At 35.6% G+C, this 26,639-nt stretch overlaps 1 protein-coding gene across 1 annotated transcript in view; it reads left to right on the top strand.

The window, feature by feature from the left end:
* LOC148829336 (thyrotropin-releasing hormone-degrading ectoenzyme-like) overlaps positions 1-26,639 on the top strand; it is a 219,917-nt gene that overhangs the window by 124,444 nt on the left and 68,834 nt on the right. The window contains exon 8 of the mRNA XM_088923246.1: positions 21,269-21,334. Within this exon, the coding sequence (XP_088779372.1) occupies positions 21,269-21,334 (66 nt within the window). The remainder of the gene's footprint in view (positions 1-21,268; positions 21,335-26,639) is intronic.

The raw sequence follows: 26,639 nt of genomic DNA, 5'->3' as shown, positions 1-26,639 counted from the left end.
AATTTTGCATCTCTCGGTACAATGTAGCTCTGAATACATTAAAGTATTCTATGGTGTCTTCAGATGCAAAATTATTCACGCAGAAGCAGCAGTGAAGCTGTAAATCATTTATTTACAGACTTATTTACTGGAATGGCACTCTTAATGCTGCCTGTGGGTGTGTGTGTGTGCTGTAGTCAGTGTAGTCCTGATGCCTCAGGCCTGTACTTTTTATACATCATGCTAGTTCTTTAACACACTTCACTATATCTGCTAACTCTCTGATGCCTTTTGCTTCCACTGACTTGGAAATTATTGTCTGATTTGTCCAAAGCTTTACATGATATGTAACAGCTTAACTATTACGCTGATATACAGTATAACCTCCTCACCCATCTTGTCACGTTTACAAACACAGCTTAGATCTTTGTTGTGTTGTGCAGATGCTTGAAATGCTACAGATTTTATAAGCTAGATCTATGTGGGTAATTTATTAAGCTCACCAGTAGGGTGTTTCAGAACACACACACACAAATTCAAAATTGAAAGAGTCATTAGAATATAAAAACATAAGAAAGGTTACACACAAGAGGTCATTTCACACATCTAACCTGTATGGCAGATATTAGTTGATTGATCCAACGCTCTCATCCAGCTGTTTCATGAATGAAGCCAAGTACTGGCTTTAATCAAACTGCTAGGTAGCTGGTTCCATACTCCTACAACCCTTTGAGTAAAGACGTACATCCTATTCTTGCTTTTAAATTAAGTTTGACATTGTCCACTTTTGACCTCTGGTTTATATTTCACTGTTCACTTTGAACAAGTCCCCTTCGGTGACTTTGTTGGCGACTTTCATTCTTGTGAAAGTGGAAAGTGTGGAGAGGCCACGTATTGTGCTCATTGCATACTAATGCCCCTCATCCTCTACTTCAATGTAACTTCTCATTGCCATGAGAGAAATTCTAGAATCACCCACTTTGTTCCCTACAATGTGGCATGGGACAATGCTGTGCTTGAGAGTTTGAGTGATTGTTAAAGAATTAACTGAACAAGCAAGAATATGTATTGAACAAGTTGTATTGGACAAGCAAGAATATGCAAGCAATGCAATTCCTCAAAATGGCCACCTGTAACTTAATATATAAAGTCTTTACATATTTACTTACACATTTACATATTTGACTGACAATGCCTTTCTATGGTTCTCAAAAATGATTTCTTCAAATTGCACACTCATTCCTGAAAAACAGTAATTCCCAAGTCTGGTCTTTACAAACCACTATATTTGCTGTTTTTTACACCATCTGAGCTGAAAATCAACAATGCTAATTGAGGCCCTTAATTGATATGCTTGCTTGTTTAGACTTTTGGTTTACTTGTTTCTGCACTCAGTTATGAGTTTTAAAAAAACACCATGCTTCAAGCATATTGTTTAAAAAAATGTCAGCATACAAAACCTAAATAAGTCTCCCCTCATACTTATTTGTGATTGAATTGCTTTTATGGGGATTAATTTAGATGATAAACAGATACAGTGACACTACATCGGGTACAGTGATTCATGACAATGTATCAAATCTTTCCGTTTTCCTTCAGCAGAGATCAAGTTAGTTACACTTCAGGCAATATGTAGCACTTGATTGAGGGGAGTTCTGAAACTCAGAAATTGGTATACACTGTAGATATTGATATTGTACAAATATATTATATTATTGATATTCTTTACACATCTGTTTGATGTTTTAAGGATTAAAGCAAGTTTTAAAATGTGCCCCATAACAGAGAATGTAGAATCAATTAACCTGCAAATGAACTTGTTAAGAGGCAAGAAACTCAAAACATTCTATTCAGGAACAGAGCAGTTAACCATTACTTTAAATACATGTACTGTATAATGTCATTTACCTTGAAAAAGCCAAATATATTGAAAATGTACATATAAAAAGTTGCAATAGGTAAGATTTGATGTCAAGTGATTTCACTGTGCTCGCCAGGTTAAGTTCATGACCCTGTACTGGTTTAAAATGAGTATAGAAAAAGGGTGTATGGATGTATGGATTATTTGTCTGCACACAAATTGAAGTTCACGTTTATTTGTCATTCCAGCTATGTACAAGTATACAGTGGAATGAAATATCGTTCCTCCTGGTCCACAGAGCAAATACAGACAGGACAGACAGGACACTGACATAGACATCGTAGACAGGATACACATAGTGCAAAGTGCAGATAGTGCAAATTACAAGGCAAATACATAATACAATATACACAACACACTGAGGGGATTTAAACCCTGTTTCTGGAATTGAAGTGGGTGCAAGTAGATTCCAGGGTGTTGAGGAGCCTGACAGCCTGTGGGAAGAAGCTGTTACAGGCTGGTGGAGCTGGCCCGTATACTGCGATATCTTCTCCCAGATGGTAGGATGGCAAAGAGTTTATGGGAGGGGTCATCTACTACAGTATACTGGAGGCCCAGTATAAGCAGAGTTTGTGATAGGTGACAGAAATGGAAGGGAGGGAGGCTCCAATGATCTTTTCAGCAGTTTCCACAATTCGTTGCAGGGTCTTGCGGTCTGAAACGTTGCAATTCCCAAACCAAACAGTGATCCAGCTGGTCAGGGTGCTCTCAATGGTGCTTCTGTAGAAAGTGGTAAGAATGAGCGGGGGAAGGTTTGCCCTCCTCAGTTGCCGCAGGAAATAGAGACACTGCTGTGCTTACTTTGCTAGGGAGGTGGTATTCAGGGCCATGAGTAATGTGTACACCAAGACACATGGTGCTTCTAATTGTCTCCACAGGGGAGCCGTTGATGTACAGTGGAGAATGATCAGCGTGGGCCTTCCTGAAGTCAATGATTATCTCTTTTGTTTTGTTTACATTAAAAGATAGGTTGTTGTTTGGCACCAGTTCACTAGCTGCTCCACCTCCTCTCAGTATGGTGACTCATCGTTGTTGCTAATGAGGCCCACCACTGTCGTGTCATCAGCAAACTTGAGGATGCAGTTTGAACTGTGTACTTGGCAGTATAGTCATGAGTCATCAGTGTGAAGAGCAATGGGCTGAGCACACAGTCCTGGGGGATTCTGGTGCTCATTGTGATGGTGCTGGAGATGTTATTACCAATCAGGACTTTCTGAGGTCTCTCGGTCAGAAAGTCCAGAATCCAGTTACAGAGGGAAGTGTTAAAGTTCGGCAAGATCAATTATTCTGTCAGCTTCTGGGGGATTATTGTATTAAATGCTGAGCTGAAGTCAATGAAAAGCATGCTTACATAATTGTCTTTCTTATCCAAGTGGGACAGGGCCAGGTGAAAGGCAAGAGATACAGTATCATCAGTAGACCGGTTGAGGTAGTATGCAAATTGAAGGGGGTCCAGAAGGGTATGGAGTCTGGACTTTATGTGGCTCATGGCTAGCCTCTCGAAGCACTTCATGATAATTGGTATGAGTGCCACAGGGCGATAGTCATTGAGGCAGGACACGGCTGACTTCTTCGGCACTGGTATAATAGTGGTGGATTTGAAGCATACAGTATAGGATGACCACCTGGCACAAGGAAATATTAAAAATATCTGTGTAGAGTATAATAGAGTAAATAGAGTAAAGGAATGAACCCAAAGTTATGCATGAAAGAATGTTTGAAAAATACAGTTTGATTCTTTCATACTAGAAGATCATCAAGTAAATGTTAAGTAAGTTTCTATTTCTTATTCATTGAACAGGTTTCAATGCATGCACTTGGATTTTTGCTTGGATTCCTATAGCTTTTAGAGTGAGAATTTATATTTTATGAGGGATTTCATGAAAATCTAAATATACATTAAAATCTTTTCATGCGATAGAGATGTCAACTGTCCTTATTGCTTGTACAAAGTAAGGTAAAACATCTTGTTTTTCTTAAATTATGTTGGTGGTCCCTTAAAATATTCTTCTAATTTAGCACTCTCATTTACATGGTTTTATAAATAACACTAGTAAAACTGATTGGTCTTTTTTCTCATTTAATGTTGACTCCTTTTTATGAATTGGTGTAAATTTGCAATTATCCATTATGTATGAAAAGCTAAAGGTCCCTAAACAACATCCCTCATTTCCTTAAGCACAAATTGGAAAATGCCTCAGTGATTTAATCATTTTAACCCATCCTAGAGCCTGTAAAACTTAAGTATTAGTTGGTCTAAGGTGTACTAAGCTGTTATCACTGCAAAATTGATTTCCATCTCTTACTGGGGACTTTTATTATATTTTTTGTATTTGTCCCTGTGATTGCTTTTGATTTTTGAGCATTTTAATGCAATTTTAGATTATTCTCTTCCTTCTAAATGTTTTCTTAATTTCTCCTTTAAACCATAAGGGCATGTTTTCCTACTCTTGGATTTACTGGTTTTAAGGATGAATTTTTTTGGAACATTCCCATTATGTTTTTGTAGAATAAGTGTCCTTTCCTTTATTGACTCTGTAATCTGTATTCCCAATTCACCCCTTCATTTTCCTGTTTCATTCATTCATAGTCTGCTTTTCTAAAATTGTAAACTCTCATTTTAAACTGAACCTTTGGAGATATAAAATATACATTATAAGATGTTCGTTTACAGTATGTTCACAATTCCATTGTGGTCTATCACATCTAATCATTTTATTCTGTCCTGGTTATTTGAAAATAAGAGCATTGTCCCTTGTCAGTACCTTTACAAACTTCACCAAATAAAAATCAGTTATTACTTTTTCAGCTATGTTTGTATGTTTGCTTTGTTTTTGTATATATAGTATGTATACAGAAATTTCTATATGCTGTACATTTTTATGTGTTCATAGTTGGAATCCCTGATTAATACTATACCACCTTTGCTACAGTATGTACAGTACCTTCCTGATCTCTTTATACAGAAAGCTGTTTGCTACCATTGCTGAATTAAGTGGTTTACACCTTATACACATGAAAAAGATTATACTTGACCTGCAAGACAACTATGAAAAGTTGTTCTAGTTTTGATCAAAAGTGAGGGAAATATAGAGATTAAGTGCCATTTGGGCCATGTTTATGACATTCAGTGAACTGCATTTGAAAGCATAAGTAATGATGTACGTATGTATGAAATCCAAAGCCAGTTTATAATGGTAAATGTGATGAAAGCAAAGGTCTAAACTCTCTATATAATGAGTTATAGTTATGTCAAAGGAGCATTTTTCCACTTAATACATGGTTCTTGTAGGGAAGCAAGGAGTGCAGTTTAGTGAAGTTTTGAAATGAGTTTTGATTTGTGATGAAAAAGGCCATTTCCAGAGAATATATGGTACTTGATTACATTATTTTGCATAATGCCTAGATAGTACACATATTTAATCACCTAATCAATTCTACCATTGTTTTCCCCCTTTGTGTGTTTTTTTCATTTTTAAACACTCTGGGCTCACTTACAGATCTGAGCGTATACAATTAAACACTAGTATCCACCCATCTCTTGGAGTCTGGCTGTAATATATTTTCAATACATATGCCTCTGTCCAGTATGTAGGTCTTATAACACCTTATTATTTTTCTCCTAAAACTGTCACAAGTTCTATGACTTGATTTCAGCTTGCCCTTTCAGTTTTCCTCCATTCTGCCGCACGATTGAATTCATTCTATGTCTTTTTCCATGGCTTTATAATTTTTCTCTTACAAATACAGTATGTTGTTATTTACTGGTATTTCTGATTTTATTTATGCTTTAATATTTAACATTTTTCTTTTGCATGTGCCTTTTCATATGGTACTGTATTTCAATAGTATATTATATTAGTTCATTATTATGACTATTTTTCTGTTTGTTTTTAAATAAGTCTTACCCTATATCCTTTTAATAATAAAGTTTTTTTCATACTTCATACAATATGATTTACTATATGATAGTACTGTGTCCTCAGCCTTCCATTTCCATACCAGAAAGGTATTATGCAGTTTTCCTTTCTTTCGGGGGACTTTTTCACTCCAGTGCCACAACTCTTTCAAGGCTGTTTTTCAACGGACAGACTTTTACTTCTTCAAGCTTTATTTGTCCCACCTTCTTACCGAAGGCTCTTTTTATTGTTATGCTGCCTCCTTTCCAAGGATGATCTTACAATATACTGCCTCTTTTTCTAAAAAAAGAGGCAGCAGACTGTTCTTTTACGAAGGATGGTCTTATAGCTCTTAAAGCCTATTGCTGCCACAGTACACCTCTTCTAAAGATGGTCTTACCACCTCATTTCTCCTCAACGAAATATGCTGTAACGTAATCCCTGTAGTTTTTATATACTCCATACCAGTTCCAAGAATTAATTCCCACCTCCATTAGGCCTATGAGAGGGTAGTATTTTACCTTTGACAAAAATGTCTACTCATCCTCCATTGGAGATAGGAATCAAGACAAAAGAACAGCATCAGATGGATGTACCCTGCTTGCCACAATAAAATATAGGGATGCAAGGAGTCACAGTGCAGTTTTGTGAAGGTTTGAGCTGAGTTTATTTGTGATAAAAAAAACCATTTCCGTAGAACACTGGGAGAAAACATACACAAGGTGCATACCCCACAGTGTCCCAAATTAAACAGAGTTTTATATTCTGGGACATCCATGGTCACTCTATGTTATTACTGTGAATGGGTGTTAATGAGTGACCATCACCTACGTATTGGAATCTTAGAAAAAACGTATGGCACAGTGGTTATTACTGATAATGCTATCCCATTCAGTTATTTCTGAGATGTCACCTACAACAATAATTTCTGACATGTCTCATACAGCAAGTCTTTCTTCATAAGGCACCCCATGGCCAGAATCATATTTCTACACTTCTGACAGCAAAAGAAAAATAGTTGCTGTCCTATACAGTAGTTAGTGATACTGAAGAACAACTGGCTCACTGTAGCCAAATTACATAAATAGCACTGGGATCCTTTGTTGCATATGGAATGTCTATATTTTTATGTGTTGTTTAAAGAGGCAGGTTCTCAGGAAATTCACATTTTCTTTTCGTATTAGTCTGGTAGAGTAAATATGTACCTGGACAATTTGTCAAACTTCTTAAAGTCTTGCAAAGGAGACATCATATACTGCTTGTGGACTGTCTCCATACATCAGTAGATACTGTAGCAACATAAATGAGTGAAATACAGTAAATAAAGTTATGCTTTAATATATATGTAAAGTACAGAAGCTTTGAGATTAATTGAAAACTGAAAATATTACAGATTATTAAAGCTTTCTAAATATTCTCAAAGATTACTCATTTTCATGAAGAAAATGTATGGCAACAGCACATAATTCATAGAGCAAGTGAAGAAAATACATTTTCCCTGAATTTCACGTTTAAAGACTAACATGTCTCAAGAGACACAGTGTTATGGCCGTCAAAAACTAACAACAACAATGAAGAAAGCTTGGTAACTCCGTTTTCTCACTTGCTTAGATGTTCTGAGCATAAGAATTGACTGTGAAGTGATGACTGAGAAAAAACATATCAAACCCTCATGTGACTGTGACTTACTGTAAACATTTTGATGTATGTAAGGTGTTAATTTATTTTTACAGTATGTACATTAAAAAAACTCATTCCCCAGTTATTTGTATGCTTTATGTAGTTCATTTAGGCCTTTCTTGCTCATTTGGTCTCACAGCAAAACAAAATTCCATCATAAAGTAGATTTGCCACAATTCATTTTGAATTTTGTTATGGATGCTTATAAAAATTGCACAAATTATATGCCACATATTGAATAGACCAGTAAATGAAATCAGAAAAAAGAGCAACAGTGAATGCTTTGGACATTACCATCAAATTTTAGATTACAATATATCAGAGACTGGAGCAATATCATCTGTCACAGATATGAACGCCATTACCAGAACTCCTCATTAAAATATTTTGATTTGTAAGATACCATTACTGTAGTGCTCTTTCTTCTCAGAAAAAGTAACTTACACATAATAATTTGTTCCATTGTGTCCCTTTGATAGTATCATATTGAAAATTACATTGTGATTGCTTATGTGCTAGAAATATTTGATTAACCCTGAGCTAGAGTGCAATATCATACAATGAAGTCCGATGTATTTGCAGCAAATTAGACCAAGGCAGAGTGTAAATGTTATTGACCCAACTCCAACCTTGAGTTAATAACTCTTGAAGAAGGATCTTTGTTTGCTAAGATTTTCTTTACCCAATGGAATCTATCAAATTGTGGGTTTATAATTTGCAGTTGGTCCAAAATGCAATCTGCAGTGTCTAAGGGGAATACTAGGTTAAATTAAATTTTGAATTCGACAAAGAGAGACCAGACATTCCTTATGTGGATACCAGGATTTACTGTAGGAGCATCAGGATTTTACCAAAGTAGAATGAAACTGAAAGTTCGGCAACTTAGGACACCTGCAGATCTTTCAGGCTTAATGTGAAATCATAGACCTACTGTAAGAATACAGTGTTTGGGCAAGGAAGCAAAATAATTTTTATTATGGAGACACACGCTGGAATAAAAGTAGTTTTGTCCAGCTCTTCACATTTGCATCTACAGTACATATTTAAAATAAGTAAAAGACATCTAAGGATATTTAACCAGGGGCACCAGAGAAGGCAAGTTGGTTTATCCATTGGAAAATTTAAATACAGTAATTTTGACTTGAATTGATTCATTACCTAGAATTAAATATAGTTAATAGATGAAGTAGAAATTGGGAGACTGTCTATTTAGAGTAAGAGACTGTCAGCATAGAGAACTATGTAATGTTGACAGCTGTTAACAAAAATAGGGGTAGAAACAATTGAACTAATGAGGATGTGCATCTCAGGCACGTATACACACAGATTGGAAAAACTGGATAAAATCATTGCTGAAGGATTTTAACCTTGTGTGACGGATACCCCTTATTTGGTAGCGTAGCAGGGCAACCTGCACATAAAACCATCCCCTACTGAAGGAGTTTGATTGCAAATAGACCAGCCCAATGTCATGCCTTCTGAACCTGATGTTAGTTCAAATGAAGTCATGCATTGTTCCCCCTTTAATCAGGTAGTAACAGTGGAAATCTGTTCATGCAATCGAATCAATTTGGCTAGTTCACCAAATACCGTCTACTTTTAAACCGGCGGCTGACACGGCTATGATTGACGATGCTACTCAGAATAAGTAGAGGTCATTTTTTTAACCTATAACTTTTAAATCCTTTCCACAGTGTTGAAACTGATTTCTGTCAGTAAGACTTGTGGGGGTCTCAGCAGACCCCTTCTGCTCTGGCTGTCTTTTGTAGTAAGTGGTGTCCACAGGTGCAGCCAATTCCATATTTAACTCATGAGAATGCTGGATTTGAAATGTGTCATCGCTGCCCTCTGGTGGCTCCACCCTCTTTTCACATACCAAATTTGGCTGCCCTATTACATCATTTTTAAAGAAACTTGATCCAAAATCCATATTATCTAGAACCAGACATAGACATTGTTTCTCAAGTTGGTCAAGAGCCTTCTCAGCATTCAATGAAAGTACAGAGTGATGTAACGTCTGTAGCTGCATGTATTGTGATAAGGAGGTGACTCTCTAAAGAGTAGATATCTAACATGTGCATTTTTCCTCTTGCCTCTGTTATCTTGAATCTTCAAGGATTTCAGTAGCACTTTGAAAACCAGTTGTTAGTTTTTACACTTAAGTTCATAAAAAGTTGTGGTGAGATCCATTTAGCAGGGAGACTACATCAAAGGAAAAACTTTAAAGGAAAATTACAACTTTTTTATTAAAAGCTCATTAAACACAAAACAATAGCCAAATTGTGTCTTTGAATCAAAAGATCCCTACTGATTCCTAGTTGTTATGCTGTGCAATCCCATCCTGGTTGTGCGGTCATACTCATACACAAAGTCCACTTCTCTTAGTTATAGATAGTGAACCCACAAATATGCTTTAAAAAGGTAAAAAAAAAATGGTAGGAGTTGTCTCAGCCTATCATCTCAATAACAGACCCAGAGTAGTAGCTGTTAGAAAGGTTACCCCTATTAGCATGCATGCACTGCTACAGATGCAGCCATTTAAAGTTTGCGGTACAAATCCATACCACACGCATCTACCCACAAACCACCGCGGCGTACCGCGTACATGATAGACTGACCAAAATGACCGACAGGGGCACTCGTGGTGCATTGGTTGGTAGTGAAAAGATTTAATCATTTAATCTCTTTACTGTGCACATTTTAATCCGCTTAGTATTGAATATTTATATGGAATTTTACCACTAAAGGGAAATTTTAGTAGCTGAGCATAAAAAGAATAGGAGCATAACGCATCTGAAGGTCATAAATGATATTAATTTAGGATATCGTTATACCTTTATTAATTTATTTAGATACGCGAATCCATATTATATTTCCTATTAATCAAATTCTAAAAGTATGCTTTTGTTTACTCCGATAACGAGCATATTCGCAGAAAAGGTTAAAACGATCACTTTTCACAAAGTATATAAACATACAATAATATGGTCAGAAGGAGCACGTAAAAACGTTTCCGAAATAACCACATGTAAGACTTTGATGCTTAAAATGTTTAGGGAGAAATGGAATACTGGTGTGTATGTTTTCTTTAAACTACCAAGACCAGCCATGTACAGTACAGTTTACATACAATAATATGTTTATGTTCCTAAATCAATATCTTTTATGAGCATGTGAAAGGCATGGTGAATCGGAGATTCTCAAGACTTACTTTGTATGATTGGAAACGAATGTGTGATCGGATCAACAAAATGATGTGGTGTTACTTTTTGTCAATGAAAAGGTTACAAAGAATGTGGACCAGGGTAATACTTTGAGTTTACAGCTTGTCCAAGGTCATTTATTATTAATACTATTAGTAATATCTTCGGTAAAGACTTTGATGCATAAAATATTTCTGCATAATTAAAATATTTATGATAAAGGTAGTAGGTTGTGTACTTATATCCAACTGAGCAATCTTGCTTTCATAAAATATACCATCTTTTTAATGTATAATGATTAACATGCTGTAATATACAGTTTAAATTTAAAAGTCTAAAGAGTATACATCTTAAATTCTTAATTGATTAAAGATTGTCCCTTAGCAGTGATCGGGATTCGAAATTGAGTGTTTTCTGGTGACAGCTCAAATGCTGTACATGAGAGGTTAAACCTTATTAGCTCCACCTGGCAGTTTTACAAGGTGATTCTGGATACTATTAACATAATCTAATTTGCATACGGTACAGCGCGGTATGACGCGTTTCATTGTGACACGCCCACCGTGTTGTACTGCAGCATACCCTGCTCGTTTTGAATGGCTGCATCTGTATGTGTTTTACTTCCTACCTGTTCTTAAAGTTAACAGTACTGGTATGATTCATCAAGGAGTCAACTGCATCAGATCCCTCTGTTACACCTGCTTGCAAATACTTGTATTTTTTAGCACTGATTTGTTCTTAAACCACTTTCCAATGCCTTAAACTGAAAAGGACTGCTCAGACAGACAGCTACTCCATTATACACACTAAAGCCTGACCGGGGCTTCTCCAACCTGGTTAGGGTCTGTTGGTGTACTGGAGCCATTCAGTCTACCTGAGCTGTGGCTTGGAACTGTGCTCTCATCAATTGACCTAAGTTACCTAAACAGGACAATTTGTTCAGCTGTTAAATCATAATTCACATCGCTATAACTAGAATATTGATAAAAATAAAATGTTAAGTCTTTCTCACAAGTCTATTACAAGAACATTCCAGGAACAATTATTACAAATGCTATATACAGTTACTGTAACATTAAAACATTAAATTCAATAATTGTTTTTTTAAATACATTTTTACTTGGTTATGCTTTAAAAGGCATTCTACCTTATGTTTGTAATCTACACTGCAAAGGAAGAGCTTAACGTTTTGTTCTAAAAAAATTAATGAAAGAACATTAGGTTTGTTTAACTTTGCATTTAATCATAATAGTGCACATCTGTTAAAAATAAACTAACTTGAAAGTAACAAATGTGCACAACCAGCTGCATAAAGAAGAGGGAATAAAGAAACAAAAAGGTCAATTACGTCTTAGGAACCCAGCTGCTAGGAACAAATAATACATCAGCTGTGATTACTGTACCACATTTCTTCTGAACTATTTAACACAACCAGGACCTTAAAAAACATTCAGTTTCTTAATATTGCTAATTAATAGGAGTGGTCTTTTGCAAAGACCAGAAGAAATACCTCAGCAAAAGAAGTTCAAGCAAATGGAACAATAACAAGAATAGGCTGATTTTATGTCCTCATTATTTTTCTGTGGAATGATATTTGTGATGAATCAGTATCATACATGAAATTATCAAATTACAGAAGTTAAAATCACTCTCTTTACCTAAGGCCTATTTCAGAGACAAGATCTCATTATGTAGGTGGATTTAAATTAAGCTTAAATGCTTAATTCAGGTTAGGCTACAATGTAGTAGAAGAATAAATGACCTGGCAATGACTTCTTATTACCTTCACTTAGCTTTATGGATGTGTCAAAGGAAAAGTATTGTAAGACTGAGAAATGTTGATACACTTAAAAATGCTACATTGACATTGGTATTGACTGCAGTTATACGGATGAAGTTTTGAAGTAAAACATGATCTAAGACACCGAAAATATTGTTCTCTGCAATTATGAAGACCAATGGCTAATACTTTAAAAGCACTTTTCTACACTTTTGTTTTTCTCCTGCTAATGTTTGTCAAGTTGGTCTGCCAAAAGAATATGTATTTCAATGGTGATTATTGTACAAAAGAATATTGCCAGTGGTGTGCACTTAACTTAATGCCGCTCATCCAGAGAGATTTATGGTCAAATGAAATTGTAATTCCTTGTGTTCGACATTCATTCTGCACCACGGTTTTGATGTCTACAATGTGTAGCAGTGAACTGTATAAATTCTTTTTTACTGGCCTTTTTTAACTAAAAGTAAGTAAGACAGACCCCTGACAATCTGTTTCTCTTCCTAGTAAATGGCATTCGTGAACAGTTTTTGCAGGATAAAGTTTAGATTATTCTGTTTACATCAGTTTGGAGTGTGCTGTGTTATGATGAACGGTGGAGAATTATGAATTATTTATGTAGCATTCTGGCATTCAGAAAAAGTTCCCTGAAGTAAATTGATGTTCACCTACAGTACAATTACACCAAGAGAGAAGAGAGCAATCAATCTTATCAGTTCTTAGTGAACAATTTGAATAAGCTGTGTCTGGGGATCAGGTCAAATCCTGGTGTAATAACTCTGACTAATCAAAATGCATTTAAAAAGCCCTTAAAACTCTTACTAATAAAATAAGAAACTCCATTCAGATAACACTATGATAGCTGGGAAATTAAACCATATGTGGATATCTTATTTCAATTTCAAAATATTTCCCCTCCAAAGATAATATCTTAGTTTTGTTTGATTCTGAAGCTAAATCTGTTAAATGATTCTGATCTTTGTAAATCCATACAAAGTACAAGATATAATACAACCCTGAGTAGCATCCAGAATCCAGAATTCTGTCTTACTCCAAATTGATTCCATGCACTCAAGTCAAAGTCTGTTCTTAATCCGCTCTTAAAGTATAGTATAAATAGGTCATGTTTTCTGTAATCCTTACGGAATGAAACGGGTTGAAGTAAATCCTTCATTGAATTGGGGATATTTAATGTTTCTCTTTTCAGTCTTTGAATAACAGAATTTTATTTTTTTCCTAAAATGGGGCAAATGTACATAATTGCACTGTTGCCCACAACAAATCCGAAAAAATCATTGAAGATTATAATATATTACATTCTTGCTTTCAAACTTCCTAATGTATATAAATTGTTTTAAACTAAAACCATTAGCAATATATAAGAAGAAAAAAAGAAGAAACAGAAAGAAATAGGTTGAATATTACAAGGGACTTTAAGGATAGAATGTTATTGTATTTGATGTTATATGCAGCACAAATCGCAGTACCCGTCACAATGACATATTTTTCTCCTATTTTAACTGTGTGCTATCTTTAGGGCAATTGAGTGTTATAATATCTGATAACAAAGCCTTTCTCAAAGTCGTGTTTCAGCTGGGAATAAGGTCTGTGGTGTTCACTATCCCATGAGATGGTACACTTTTTATAGTCACTGCGAATCAGAAAGAAGCAAGTGACCATAAAATATATAGATAATTATTTTTTGAGGTGACTAAAAATGACTCTTCCAAGGTTACATAACTGTAGAAGTTCCCTTACTAAACTTTCAACCTCTCCTACACTGCTGCTAAAATTCTTTATGGTTGTGTCACTATCATTTTGAGAAGAAGAAGTACTTATTATCAATTCAAGGCAGATCCCAGATAAATATTACAGAGAAAAAGAAAAACAAATGTATCAACAACATAGGCAAGGTATTTTTAGGTTTTCCTTGAATTTGTCAGTTCTCAAGGAGATTCTGAACTCCTAAAAGTTCCCTTTAATTCAACTGGCAATGAAGTTCCTCAATCCCCACCACGTTTTGCTGTGTTGTGGGGATGTTGACTCATAATGGTTGCCACATGAGTCAAAAGTGGGCCAGAATTTTTCCTCACAATCCGAAAGATTGATCAAATCTTCAAGGGAAACATTTAATTGAAGTTATTGCTGCTAAAGTTACTGAATCAAGGCGTGTACTTACTTTTTACATAATGGTATTGAATGCTGGTTGCCTTTTTAAAGTTAGTTTGATCTTCTGTTAGGACTTGATAAGAGTACTACAGTAGCTGACGGTCACAAATGTTAAAATATGTTAAACCATGAAACCATAAAGGGGTATACTTACTTTTTCAACACATGATAAATTGTGAAACAAATTCAATTAGTTACATTAATTAGAGTATAATAAAATTAAGAAAATGGATAGCTTTTCTAGGAGAGATCTGAAAACTCTGTATGATAGCTAAGGGTAACTGGTGAAGTATTCAAAATGCAAAGAGAACAAGGGCATTTGGCTCCATTCAAATGTCTGGCTGGGGTTATAGCCAGAACTCCTTTCATGACTTCACTGATATACAAAATAAAGTACACAAGCATCACTTCTGGCTTAAAACCCTGGGGTCCTAGAGCTGTAATAGGCTGATACTCCTCCTTAAGAGCAGATGCCACAAGACCTCATACTGAAATCTCAATATCTCCATAATGGCTGAAGGATTTTGATTAAATACATCTAACATTTGAGTAGCCTGATACAATAATACAAACCAAGAAATAGATTTTATGAATGATTTTCTATAAGAAAATGTCATGCTATATCTCGCATAGTTAAACAGTGCATAAACTGACTTATTTTGTAATACATGGGTTTTATTCATCCCACTTAATAATGTTTCCAGTACTAAGTTCTTGGCACAATAGGCGGTATAAAGTGGTTCATGGGTATCTGAATATTAAAAGGGAATGAGAGAATTAAATGATTTGGATATTATCTCAAACTGCATTACCTCTGTAAGTAGTGCTGTTCCAATATCATTACATATCTAGCAATCAGCTACTGATTTGCACTACAGCTTTGAGATTTTACAGTTCATTTCACCTTTCCTAAATAAAACTGTTGCAAGGAATTGAAAGGTAAGTGTAAAAGCATCATTCCTATAATTTCATACCAATCCCACTTTTTGAAATTGAGCTTCACTTTATCAGGGTACTAAAATACCCGAAAATAACTACTTGTTTCTTGAAAGCAGAATGACTTGAAAAGATTACATTCAGTTTTTTGAAAATATAACTTATTATTTAAGACTAACGGGCAAGAGAAATTAGAACAGATTGCTACATTTCTTAATTATTGAAATGTACGTATTACCGTATGGTTTATATCATCATCTATGATTTAAAGTAACAATTTCTGTTTTCTGGAGGATTAAAATCATTTTTTTCTGACTAAGAAGCTCTTAATATATTATCAATTCATGATGATCAGACATGTGAAAAGCACTCTATGTCAGACAACTTCCATAGTGAGTGTTTTTTCCTTCTGCTTAAGTCCAATTGGTTATTTTCAGCTTGCACACCTGAGTAATGACTGTCCTGGAATTCACCAGTTAGCATGGGGTTCATAGAAAATCTAAATCTCATTAAGCTTTTTAACTTCTGGCAACAGCATTTAGTAACATGACATTATGCGCACCAGATTAACGGAGTTTAGGGGCAAGTAATCTCATTATTAATTGTGTTGTAACTAAAATTTGTTAAAAATTAAGAACTTTTGCTGATCCACCAATGTATAGAACTGGTAATACACACAATTTTAACATTTAAATCTGTTTTATATTAACCTTGTATTAAACTCTTCAACTGTCTGAGTCAACTGCCCGTGGTAATTATTGATTTTTGTCCCTGCAGTGCTGTGGATATTATTGACACTTGTCAATATAATTATTAAAACAACATTTAATAAAAATATCAAAATATTTTACAATTAATTAGAATGTATTTAGGAGGCACGCTGATGTGTAGGTAAGTTTGATGTCCTCATAGTTCGTGGGTGCTGATGTTTTTTTGGAATTGGAATGTTTTTGTATTTATGTTGGTTTTATCCTGGTCCCCCAGCTTAGTTTCCCTTCACCTACCAAAACAATATACCTAAATTGTCTCTAATTTGTCACTTGGATCTTGTGTAGGAGCAGCCTGTGATAGTCTGGCCTGCATATAGTCTTGTTATGCCCACTGTGTTTCTGGAATAGGCCCTGGATTGACGCTGCTCTTATCATGAAGAAGTGGAAGAATCCATTCAGTGTGGAGATCATAAAAACATTACTGTAGGACTGTAAGTGTATTGTAAATGTTAATGAGGAAGACAGCATCTTGGTTTGAATGTGTAATTGGTACACATAAAGAAAAGGACCTTAAAGTAGCTGATAGGTTCTGTGTGGAATTAGCCACTTTTCGGGGTTAATTAAGAAGCTAATAAGAACAGCTAGGAGGAAAGGGGGTTTCTGTGTTCATCTAGATTCCAGCCTGGAAGGAGGGAAAGTGAGAGATCTAGAGGGGAGTTCTCATTAGTATTGGATTGGACTGATTTACAGGCTTGAAAAACCCTGTGGCAAAACTGTAAATATATTTAAGAAAGTGTTGAAAGCATGTGCTTATTCTGCTAAGACAAATCTGCCTGGTTGGATGAAGAGATGAATAGAGTACAAGGGAGGTGCATGAGATCAAAAAGGGTCATGAGTTGGTGGAGAAGCTGTGCTTTTTTACAAGTTTCCACTGACATAACCATGTGGATATGAGCAAGGATTTCCTGCAGTTGGGAGAACTGAAACTCAAAATAGAAACTGTGTATAAGCAAACTCTGCCATTGACATAGTCGCAGATGGAGATGGAATCCTGCATTTAAATGCGGTCACGGAGGTCTGGCTCACATCGGTTGGTGACCTACCAGTAGGTCTGCTGAAGACCATCGATGATTCTCCTTGCCCTTCAATGCCCTAAGGGCTTCACATTGATAATTTCCTTTCAGCAACATTCTCAGAGTACAGTATGTTCCCTTTCTCTGGCACTGTGCCTTGAATCAATGCAGTTTTATTAAAGCCTTGTGTAACATTCCTGCATACATCACCATTGCACATGTTAACACACAGGTGTACCTTTTTTATCATTTCTCTGTCATGATCATTTTTGTCAATTTACAGACAGTAGGTGACAAAGTGTAAAAAAAGGGGATGTGAACAATTACTTCGTAATGGTTAAATGGTTCATTTTAACTAATTAAAAATAAAATACACATTCTTAAGTATTTCAGTATATTTTGCTATACCTACTGCAGCTAGTGAGAAGTTTTGTTTTGTTGTGTTAAACAATATAATTTTCATTACAATGTGTAATTGTGTGTAAATGTAAATGTGTAAATGTGTAATTGTCATGACCAAAGGTACTAACCGTGGAGAGCAGGAGAGTGGAATAAGACCCATATGCGTGGCTGCAGAACGGGAAAAAGGCCCGGGCTCAGCAGTTCAGGAGTCAGGTAGAAACCAATGCCCTCAGGCAGCGAACGTGAGGCGACCTGGGTGGTTAGGCGGGTTTCAGGACTTCCGAACGTCAATGCTGAGCGAGGGCAGAGTGCAATACCCGGAAATATATAGCCCAAGGGAAAGAGAGAGACTGTAAGGACAGCCAGGCAGGAAACTAGGGACAGGACAGAGTAGGAGTGCCCTCTGGCTGCAGAGGGCGTGACAGTAATAATGTGTACATCTAGCTTTTCAAATTTATTAAAAGGACTAGAAATATTTTTATGTTTTTAAAACTTTACTTTGGTCAGTGCAGCATATTCCAAGCAATCTTAAAGCCAAATGTTAGAGAAGTCAATTGCAATCAAATAAATTTTGTTTAACAGTTTGTAATCGCTCTGCTTATGCAAGAAATGACATTTATTTTTTAAAGTTTTTTTATTGACACTGAGATACTATGATCACATGGGAAATAAATTAAATGCTACCTTTTGATATTAGGAAAAAACACGACAAAATTCAATTTCTTTAAAATATTTTCTGTATTTAGTGTATATTCCCCAAACCGGAATAAATGATCCTTTTCAAATGAATGTCTAATCCAATATCACTGTTTTCTCTGGATGAAAGGAAAACAAGGTACAGTATATGCTCACCCAAGACATTGCCTTTAATGCCAGCCATAAGACATATGTGTATGTGTTCATATTGACAATGCTCGGGTCTCATTGTTTTTGACTGGTGAGGACATAAACTAAGGATCTCACAAATAATTATAATCCACTTCAGCACTGCAACTAATAGTCAGCTACACAGAGGAACACAGAAAGACTGTACTACAGTAGGTTGCAGTTGCCATAACCTGTATGCAAATCAGTAGTCCCCAGGTTATAAGGTTCAACATACTCTTATCTGATTAGTGCTTTGATAGCCACCAAGCCTCAGCTTCAGTGAGCTTCTTATAACCCCACAGCAAGTCTTTGTTTACCTTTAAAATGAATCAGTATTCTTCTCACAAATCTTACCTGCACTATTCAAAGGTGAACAACAGCATATGTTAATGTTGATAGAACATATCACTGAGCACATTGTGTGCAGCAGAATACTTCTTAGTCAATGAGAGCCATTCTATGGCAAAGACCATCTGTACTGATGTCATGGATTACATTTAAATGAAAGGAGTAGGACATGAACATAAGAAAATGAGACAGTTATGGCACATTTAGCTTGTTTGGTAGTTAATTTTCAGTATTTAAGTATCTAATTGAACTGTTTCTTCAAAGAATGGGTAATAGCCAGGGTATAGACTTTGGCAACATACGTGGATACCTTGTTTACTCCCAAGACTTTTAACGTAGTGAAGTGTCTCCTGTTCTTGGTCTTAAATTCACCTTGACATACCTTCCACTTGATCAGAGCCCCTCACAGTCTTCACTGTTTAAGACTGAAATGGTTCAAAAGGTGTAGGACATTCCTTTAAGCCTGAGAATGTATCTGGTTGCTCTTTTGTGGATTGATTTCAGAACAGTAATACCTTTCTTGAGGCGTGGTTACCAAAAGTGACAATATTCGAAAAGATTTTTAATAGCGCAGTGAACAATTTTAACAAAATATTCCTTGATTTAAATGTTGTACTTTAAACTATATACTGTATATTAACATTGTTTGTCTTTTTTTATTGTGGTCATCTCAAAATGTGGTTTTGTTCTGTACCCCTATACAAATCCTTTATTAAAGTGATGAATGAACCTGTTCCTTGGAGCATAAGTACTGTACATGAAGCTGGAAGAGATAGGTGGGAGTAAGCAAGCTGTTTTCAGAACACAGATGGGGATGATAATTTGATATCATCAGTGAGTAATGAAAATCCACTTTCACAAAGGTACCTTTTAGTTCAAACAGCATTTGTATCCAAATCTCTGAGTTTTTGTGAAATTACGTTTTCAGGACACTGTTAGTTGCTGTGTCAATGAGGTTCTCTTTCTTCACTTATTAGATCATGGCAAAAGCAGAAAAAATGTAGTGCATCCATCTGTTTTGTCCATGTGGGAAAAATAATTATAATTGTTGTGCCAAGTCTTTCAGACTTTATGTTGTCCTGCAATTGAATCCTGGAAAAAGTTTTTTTCTCAATACAAGCAGCTCAGAAACCCAGCTTTTAAATCATGGCCTCAGTGATTATTCCTGCACATTGAGAATTCTTGCACTCAACCTTTGTATCCCAAAAAGAGAAATGTCAGACATTTAACCCAAATACAGTATAAGAGCCAGGACTCGTCAAGCAGACATTCAGAGAATGGGAAGGAGTGATCATCGAAGGGCAGCTTGAATACAGAATGCAGTTAAAAAAACCTGGTCATGGCTTTGCTTGAACCGTGCCAACAAACATCTCTGTGGAGCAGTAGATTTACATGCCCGCTTCCCATTTTGTTTCACAGCTCAGAAAAGAAGCAGTAATTTAGGGGACATGTGTGACAGGCCTACCAGATGGCTTGTGTCAGAATGGGAAAACCACAATGGCAACAAAATACTGTGCAATATTTTATTATACCAAAATTCTTCAAGCTAAATAACAAAAAACCTACAGCAATCTACCCAAACCAACAAGAAATATCACCATAAATCCCTTTTACAGTATACAGTATACTGTACCAAAGCTAATCTAAATTAAAACCGTGTGAAAATGTGACTCTCAGCTCCTCACCAATGATCTAATTAACTATCTAATTAATTTATCACATATAAAACTATTAACATGGAAAAGAGGCCTGAATGACCTCTAGTAGTGGTCCACTATGTCCCTTAAGTTGGTAGGCAGGTTTCTTATTATGAATGCTTCCCTGTGTATGCTACAGTGCACTCACATGAGATTTGGAGCACTGGCTCCATGCTCGATTTAATAGAACATTCAATACAATCCACCATTACGGAGTTGCATTGCATGTTGACAGTTCACATATTCCTGGTTACCAAAGTTTTCATAAGTCAACTTTTCAACTTTAGTACTTTTTCTATCTCTAATTTATGGATCTCCTAAATTAAGACTCGTAGCTGGAGGAATGATTTACACAAAGGGTTGTGATCATTTGGAACCAAAGAAACTAATACCTTGGCTTCTTTCAAGAAATGGCTGGATGGGACCAAATGGGCCAGATGGGCTGAATTGCTTCTGTATGTGCAATCTTTCTTATTTTATTTTTTAATAATTTTCCTAATATTTCATACAATTTTTCTCATAATGTTTTCTCCATTTTTTACCTTCTCAAAATGTACTGCTTGATAGCAATTTTCAAATGAAAATGAACTTTTTTTTTTTGCTGTAGGATTACTTGATAACGCACATGTATGGCAATGCAGCAAGAGATGACTTGTGGAACAAGTTTTCAGAGGTAAGTTGTTTTTCTTCTAATTCCTTTACAGTTGAATGATATAAGCAACACCACCTATAGAAAGTCCACAGCCTTTTCCTAGATAACACATTTTGTGGCCTAACAGCCTGAAAATAAGATGCATTAAATCAGAATTCATTTTACCTTTCTTTACAAATTGCGAAAAACAAATGCTCAAACATTCTGAAAAGTAATTACAAATGAAAACCAAGAAAAATGTGTTGGATAGGTATACTTTAGAAAGCGTGTGTAGTCTGTAGTCACAGTAGGTGTTCTTGAATGTACACAAGGTCAAGTTTAAAAATATCTACTGTGTTGCTGAACAACTTTTGTATTGAGACACTACAGTACATTAGGTAATGAGGGGTGGAATGAAAATCAGACTGGCAATCTGAATGTTTTTAAAGGTTATTAGCTCAAGGGTTTCTCTGCTATTATCTGGGATGAATAAAGAAGGCCTATAGTTTGTTATAAGCTGATTGATTGGCTGGCAGGGATAGCACACATGGCGTTTCCAGGACTGATTTAATTTAAATTGGAGTTTGGCTTCCGAACAAGATTGATGAGTAGGTGATCAAATAGGTACTCTAAGGAAGAACAGCATAGACTGGATACTCTGCAAGAGTAGAACAATACTGTATGGAGAAAAGGAAAACATAGAAAATTGTTGAAAATGTAATATATTTCCTGTCTTTCTTTTGAAAATCAGTTTGTTTCTCATCATTAGAAGAACTTTGACAAAACCACAAGTTTTTTACCACAAGTAAATTACAATCTGCATGTTTATATTAAAATGAAAATAAAAATGTAATTGTCTAATGAAAGTCCTTTTCCTCCTGCTTTCTTGGTTTACATTACATTACACACTGCCAGTATGTCATCTTTTGATGTCTATGTGTCAGCCTTTGCTCTACTATTGTGTTTGGACCATGGTTTCTTATGTTGGTCCCCTTCCTGGCATAAATGGCTCCTTCCACTTTCATATCTTTCCTGGTCTCTTCTCACATACAGTATCAAGCTTCTGCATCACCACGACTATACACTAGCCAAGTTTTCCTTCCGACTCACTCCACAGCAACCAGCTCCCTTTCTCTTTGCTATCCATTAGCATTTTCAGATTACCCTTTGGTGCACAGATCTATTTCTGTCCTGTTTGTCACAAGGAGTAGACTTACTCTGTTGTGTCCAGTTCCCTCTCACTTCACTAACCACCTCTTTTTTAATCTCCCCTCTCACTCCTAACCTTTTCCAATTTGTTTTTCTACTTCTAACTTTCCCCTACTCTTTTTCATGCTGATCATGTTTTACAAGTACAAGCCCTGTTGTCCCTGACACCACAGCAGCCAGTCTCACTCCTCAGCTCTTATGACACAATGTATACGTGTGACATACAGTGTATGTTGTCTTGATTCCTACTCTTTTGTCTGTTGGGGAAGATAAGTTGCTACCTTGCCAGGCAATGCACCACTCCTCCAGGTGCTAATGTCCGCTGTCAATCCTTGTGCAACAAGCCAACCCCATAACCCTGGCAAATGGACTATCACGCATTCATCCTGTCCAGGACATGTGACACACCCTCAGTATAGGAGATTCAATACATTTCCGTATCTTCTTCAAGCCAACTCAGGCTAATGAGTCACAAAGACCTGGTGACCAGCCCATTCCATTTCTGAGATGAACACCAATGGAACCTTCATTTTTTCTTTCTCCTTCTCTGCTCAATCCCAGCCTGACTGGACTGACTGAATCTCTTTCTTCCGAACTAGTTTTTAACACTCCTGAATGTTCAGAGGTGTGGCTAAATCTTGAGTTTCTTATCTTGATAGCTCTTCCCCTCCCATGGCAAAATTCTTCTTGATCTTATTTGCAGTGACTGTGACAGAATAAATGCATATCTCAGGTCATAAAAACCTTATTAATTAAGTTTATTTATGATACTTTACATTATAATGTTGTGAAGTCTAAACATTTCTACAAAAACACATGAATACCTTTACCACTGTATTGGCTATGTTGTGAGTTAAACCTTAATAGTTCAGCATAATGTCATGTCATTTGTCAAACCGCTTTATACCATACGGTGTCGGGGGAAAACGGAGCCTACCCGACAAGCAACGAGTGGAAGGCAGGGTACAGTATAGTGTCCCCGTCACCATACTAGTGCATTACGACCCACATAGACTGAAGGGTGAGACCCTGCTGGCCCCACTAACACCTCTTCCAGCAGCAACCTTAGTTTTTCCTAGGAATTGTCATTGTGGTCCTGTATGGATGACAATGTTTTAGAAGGGGGAAAAGTTTCTGTTTTGTATTTATATTTATAATTAGAATTTCCCAGTGATAAATCCAGCAACATCAGTCATCCATCGCAACAGATCCTTTTGTGAATACTAAATATTCAAGGCATTCATTAGCTATTCATGAAATCCAATTTACTGGGACAATCTGTAAGCACTTTTTCATTAATATAGCTCTTTATCATACTTCAAAATTCTTCTTTATTCTGGCATACACTTTCTGTAATGATTTAAGGAAGATTAAGAATACTTTGGTTAAACCCAAACTATTATCTCTCTGTAATGATTTATTAGATAACCCGGATCGAATGGTAATTTATCAAAGAGCAGTGTGTTGTTTGCATCCCGTCTAACAAAAGTGTTAAACACAAATATAACTGGCATTTTGGGATTTCTTTTAAAACACCATGACAGCATTTTTGTATGAGGTACTGTACAGTATAAAACTTCCATCAGGATAAATAGGGTGTTTTGCAGGCTTGTTTTTTTAGATGGCAACCAACCGGCACATTTGCAAAGACAATTGATACTGATAACATCTTCTATGTAAACTAAATTCTGTTATTCTTAAAACATCAGCAATTTATTCAGTGACAATATTGATTACATACAGTAAATTAAACCATTCAGAAAGAAATTAGCTTAGAAACTTAGTAAACTTAAATAAGACATAGTAGCTAATGGCAGAAACCTTCAGAAAAAGCACATTGAAGAAACAGAGTAAAAATAGGCTGCAATAATGTCATAAATGGGTTTTATTTTGTAAAGAAAAGTATTATCCCTATAGAAGCCTTGGCATTGATGTTAGCTTTTGTACTTCTGTTATTCTTTAGTCTGGGTAAGACAGTTCCAACTGAGAGACATACTGGGAAAGCAGACAGGAAACATCTGCTATATAATGCATCTTTTTTATCATTTATAGAGGACTTGAAATGTTTAGAGAGTCAAGTATTGCATAGGTCAGCATGAAGGCATGGTGATGAGTGCTCATACCTCACTACTCAACGGTCTTGGATTCGTTTCAGGTATTACTGTCCATCCATGTGGAATTTCCATGATCGACAAACGTTTGTGTGGGTGTTTCTGTAATTATTTCAGGAAGATTAAGATAACTTTTATCCCTCTAATGTTCACTGAGTACTCCAGTTTCCTTTACCAAGACCTGGATTTAACAATTATTCACAGATACATAAGGCTCCATATACATGCTTGCTATGTTTATTTTATTGTTCTAATTTGTATCTTTGTCTGTGACTCTGCATTAGACGAGATTTCCATCCAGGGGTGAACCAGTCATATACAAAAAGCTCTTTGGAAATGATTAAAATGAACCCTGATGAAGTGAAATTTGTACTTGACATTTATAAATATTGAAATGCCATTTACTGTAGGTTTTTCTAAAAACATTTGTAATATTGTAGATTATGCAAAGATCAGATGATAATTGATCAATTAATGTGTATATATCTATTTTTCTCTGTTTTTTTTGCAGGTAGATTGCATTTTTGTGTCTACAGGTTTTCAGTTCAGCTGGGCTCTAACCAACCTACTGTAAATCAGATCATCTCATTATTAACTTTAGTGCAGAAATTTAACAAAACTTATGTTACTGGTGCTTTAAAGAGAACTAGGACATGTATAGACATGCTAGCCATCCAGGACAGGAATTGACATTTGAATTTAACAGCCATTGTGAAAAATGTTTTATAAAATATCCAGTTTTGATGTGCATCCATCCATCATTCAACTCATCTACTTTCTAACTCCTTTATCCAACACAGAATTGCAGGTGAAGTGGGGCCTAGTTTTGATGTTATGAAGAATATAAATAAGTAAAATATAAAGAATATATAAAAGTAAAAATCTTACTTCACATGTAAATTTGTCTTCACAAGATATTTTGACATTTCCTGTTAAGTGTTTCCACAACAGTTCATTCATTTCCACATAAAGTAGACAAACATTTATGCTAATTGAGGTATTTTTAATAGGGAGGTGTGTGCATTTTTTAGGATGCAATAGGCTCCATGATAGAAGATTTTTAGTTTTTCTGAAAAGCTAAAATTATGATAGCTTAGTCCCTATAATGTTAAAAAAAAGTTAGTTTCCTGAATCAACATTAAAAAGTCCTAGAAAGTAAAAACCTCTCCCACCACAGAAAACCAGACAACATGTTTTATAAATGATGTACAGTATTTCTCCTAAGTACAGTAAGCAATACAGCTTATGTTTACTGATACACTCTTAACAAAATTTTACCACAAGCAGTTTTACTAATTTTATTTGTTATAGAAGATAGTTGAAGAAACGTTGAAGAGACAGCTTTCAACCGAAGTTAAATCATCTTCAGTTTACAATTTTCCAAACACACTGGTTCGATATTTGTGCTTGAGTGGATGCTTCTTATGCACAGTACTGAGGCTCTTGAAGTTTCCTAGCTCTGATTCAGATTAGCTTATATACTATATATACTGTATAGTTCTAATAAAAATATAATACAGATACTGCCATCTAGAACACACATCAAAGTTTCAGTTGAAAGCGCACGTGTTATACTATAGTCCTGTCCAGCATACTGCTTTCAGCCATTCACAGCTCAACAGCTGTTACTGAAAAGGTAGCTTCATTTGATCTGTTTTTTTTCCCTAAGTCTAATAATAGTATTTCTCGAATATACAACATATTTTATATGCTATATAAACATATAAAGTATGTAGTCTATCTAGCATTTTAAAATGTAATGTGGCTTTAGAGTATTTTTCTGTAATTCTCAATTTTTTTTATGTGCCTGGTTTCATGGAATTTCTAAGAACACAAGAAATTTCATGGAGTGACCACAAACTAATCAAAACAACTGATTTTTTATATTGCAATTTGCTGTCATATTTTATATTTTAATATGATTAGAATGATTGCTTGCAAAACAGTGGTGTAAATAAGCTTCTTGAGTCATGCAACGTTAGGCAGGGATATGTTATTGTTTGTTATTTTGAATTTTGAAAGTTGTG

The sequence above is a fragment of the Atractosteus spatula genome, chromosome 8 (genome assembly GCF_055471065.1).
Source record: "Atractosteus spatula isolate fAtrSpa1 chromosome 8, fAtrSpa1.hap1, whole genome shotgun sequence".
NCBI classification, from domain to species: domain Eukaryota; kingdom Metazoa; phylum Chordata; class Actinopteri; order Semionotiformes; family Lepisosteidae; genus Atractosteus; species Atractosteus spatula.
The sequence above is the reverse complement of the archived record's forward strand: the minus strand, read 5'-3'. Positions and strand labels throughout refer to the sequence as shown.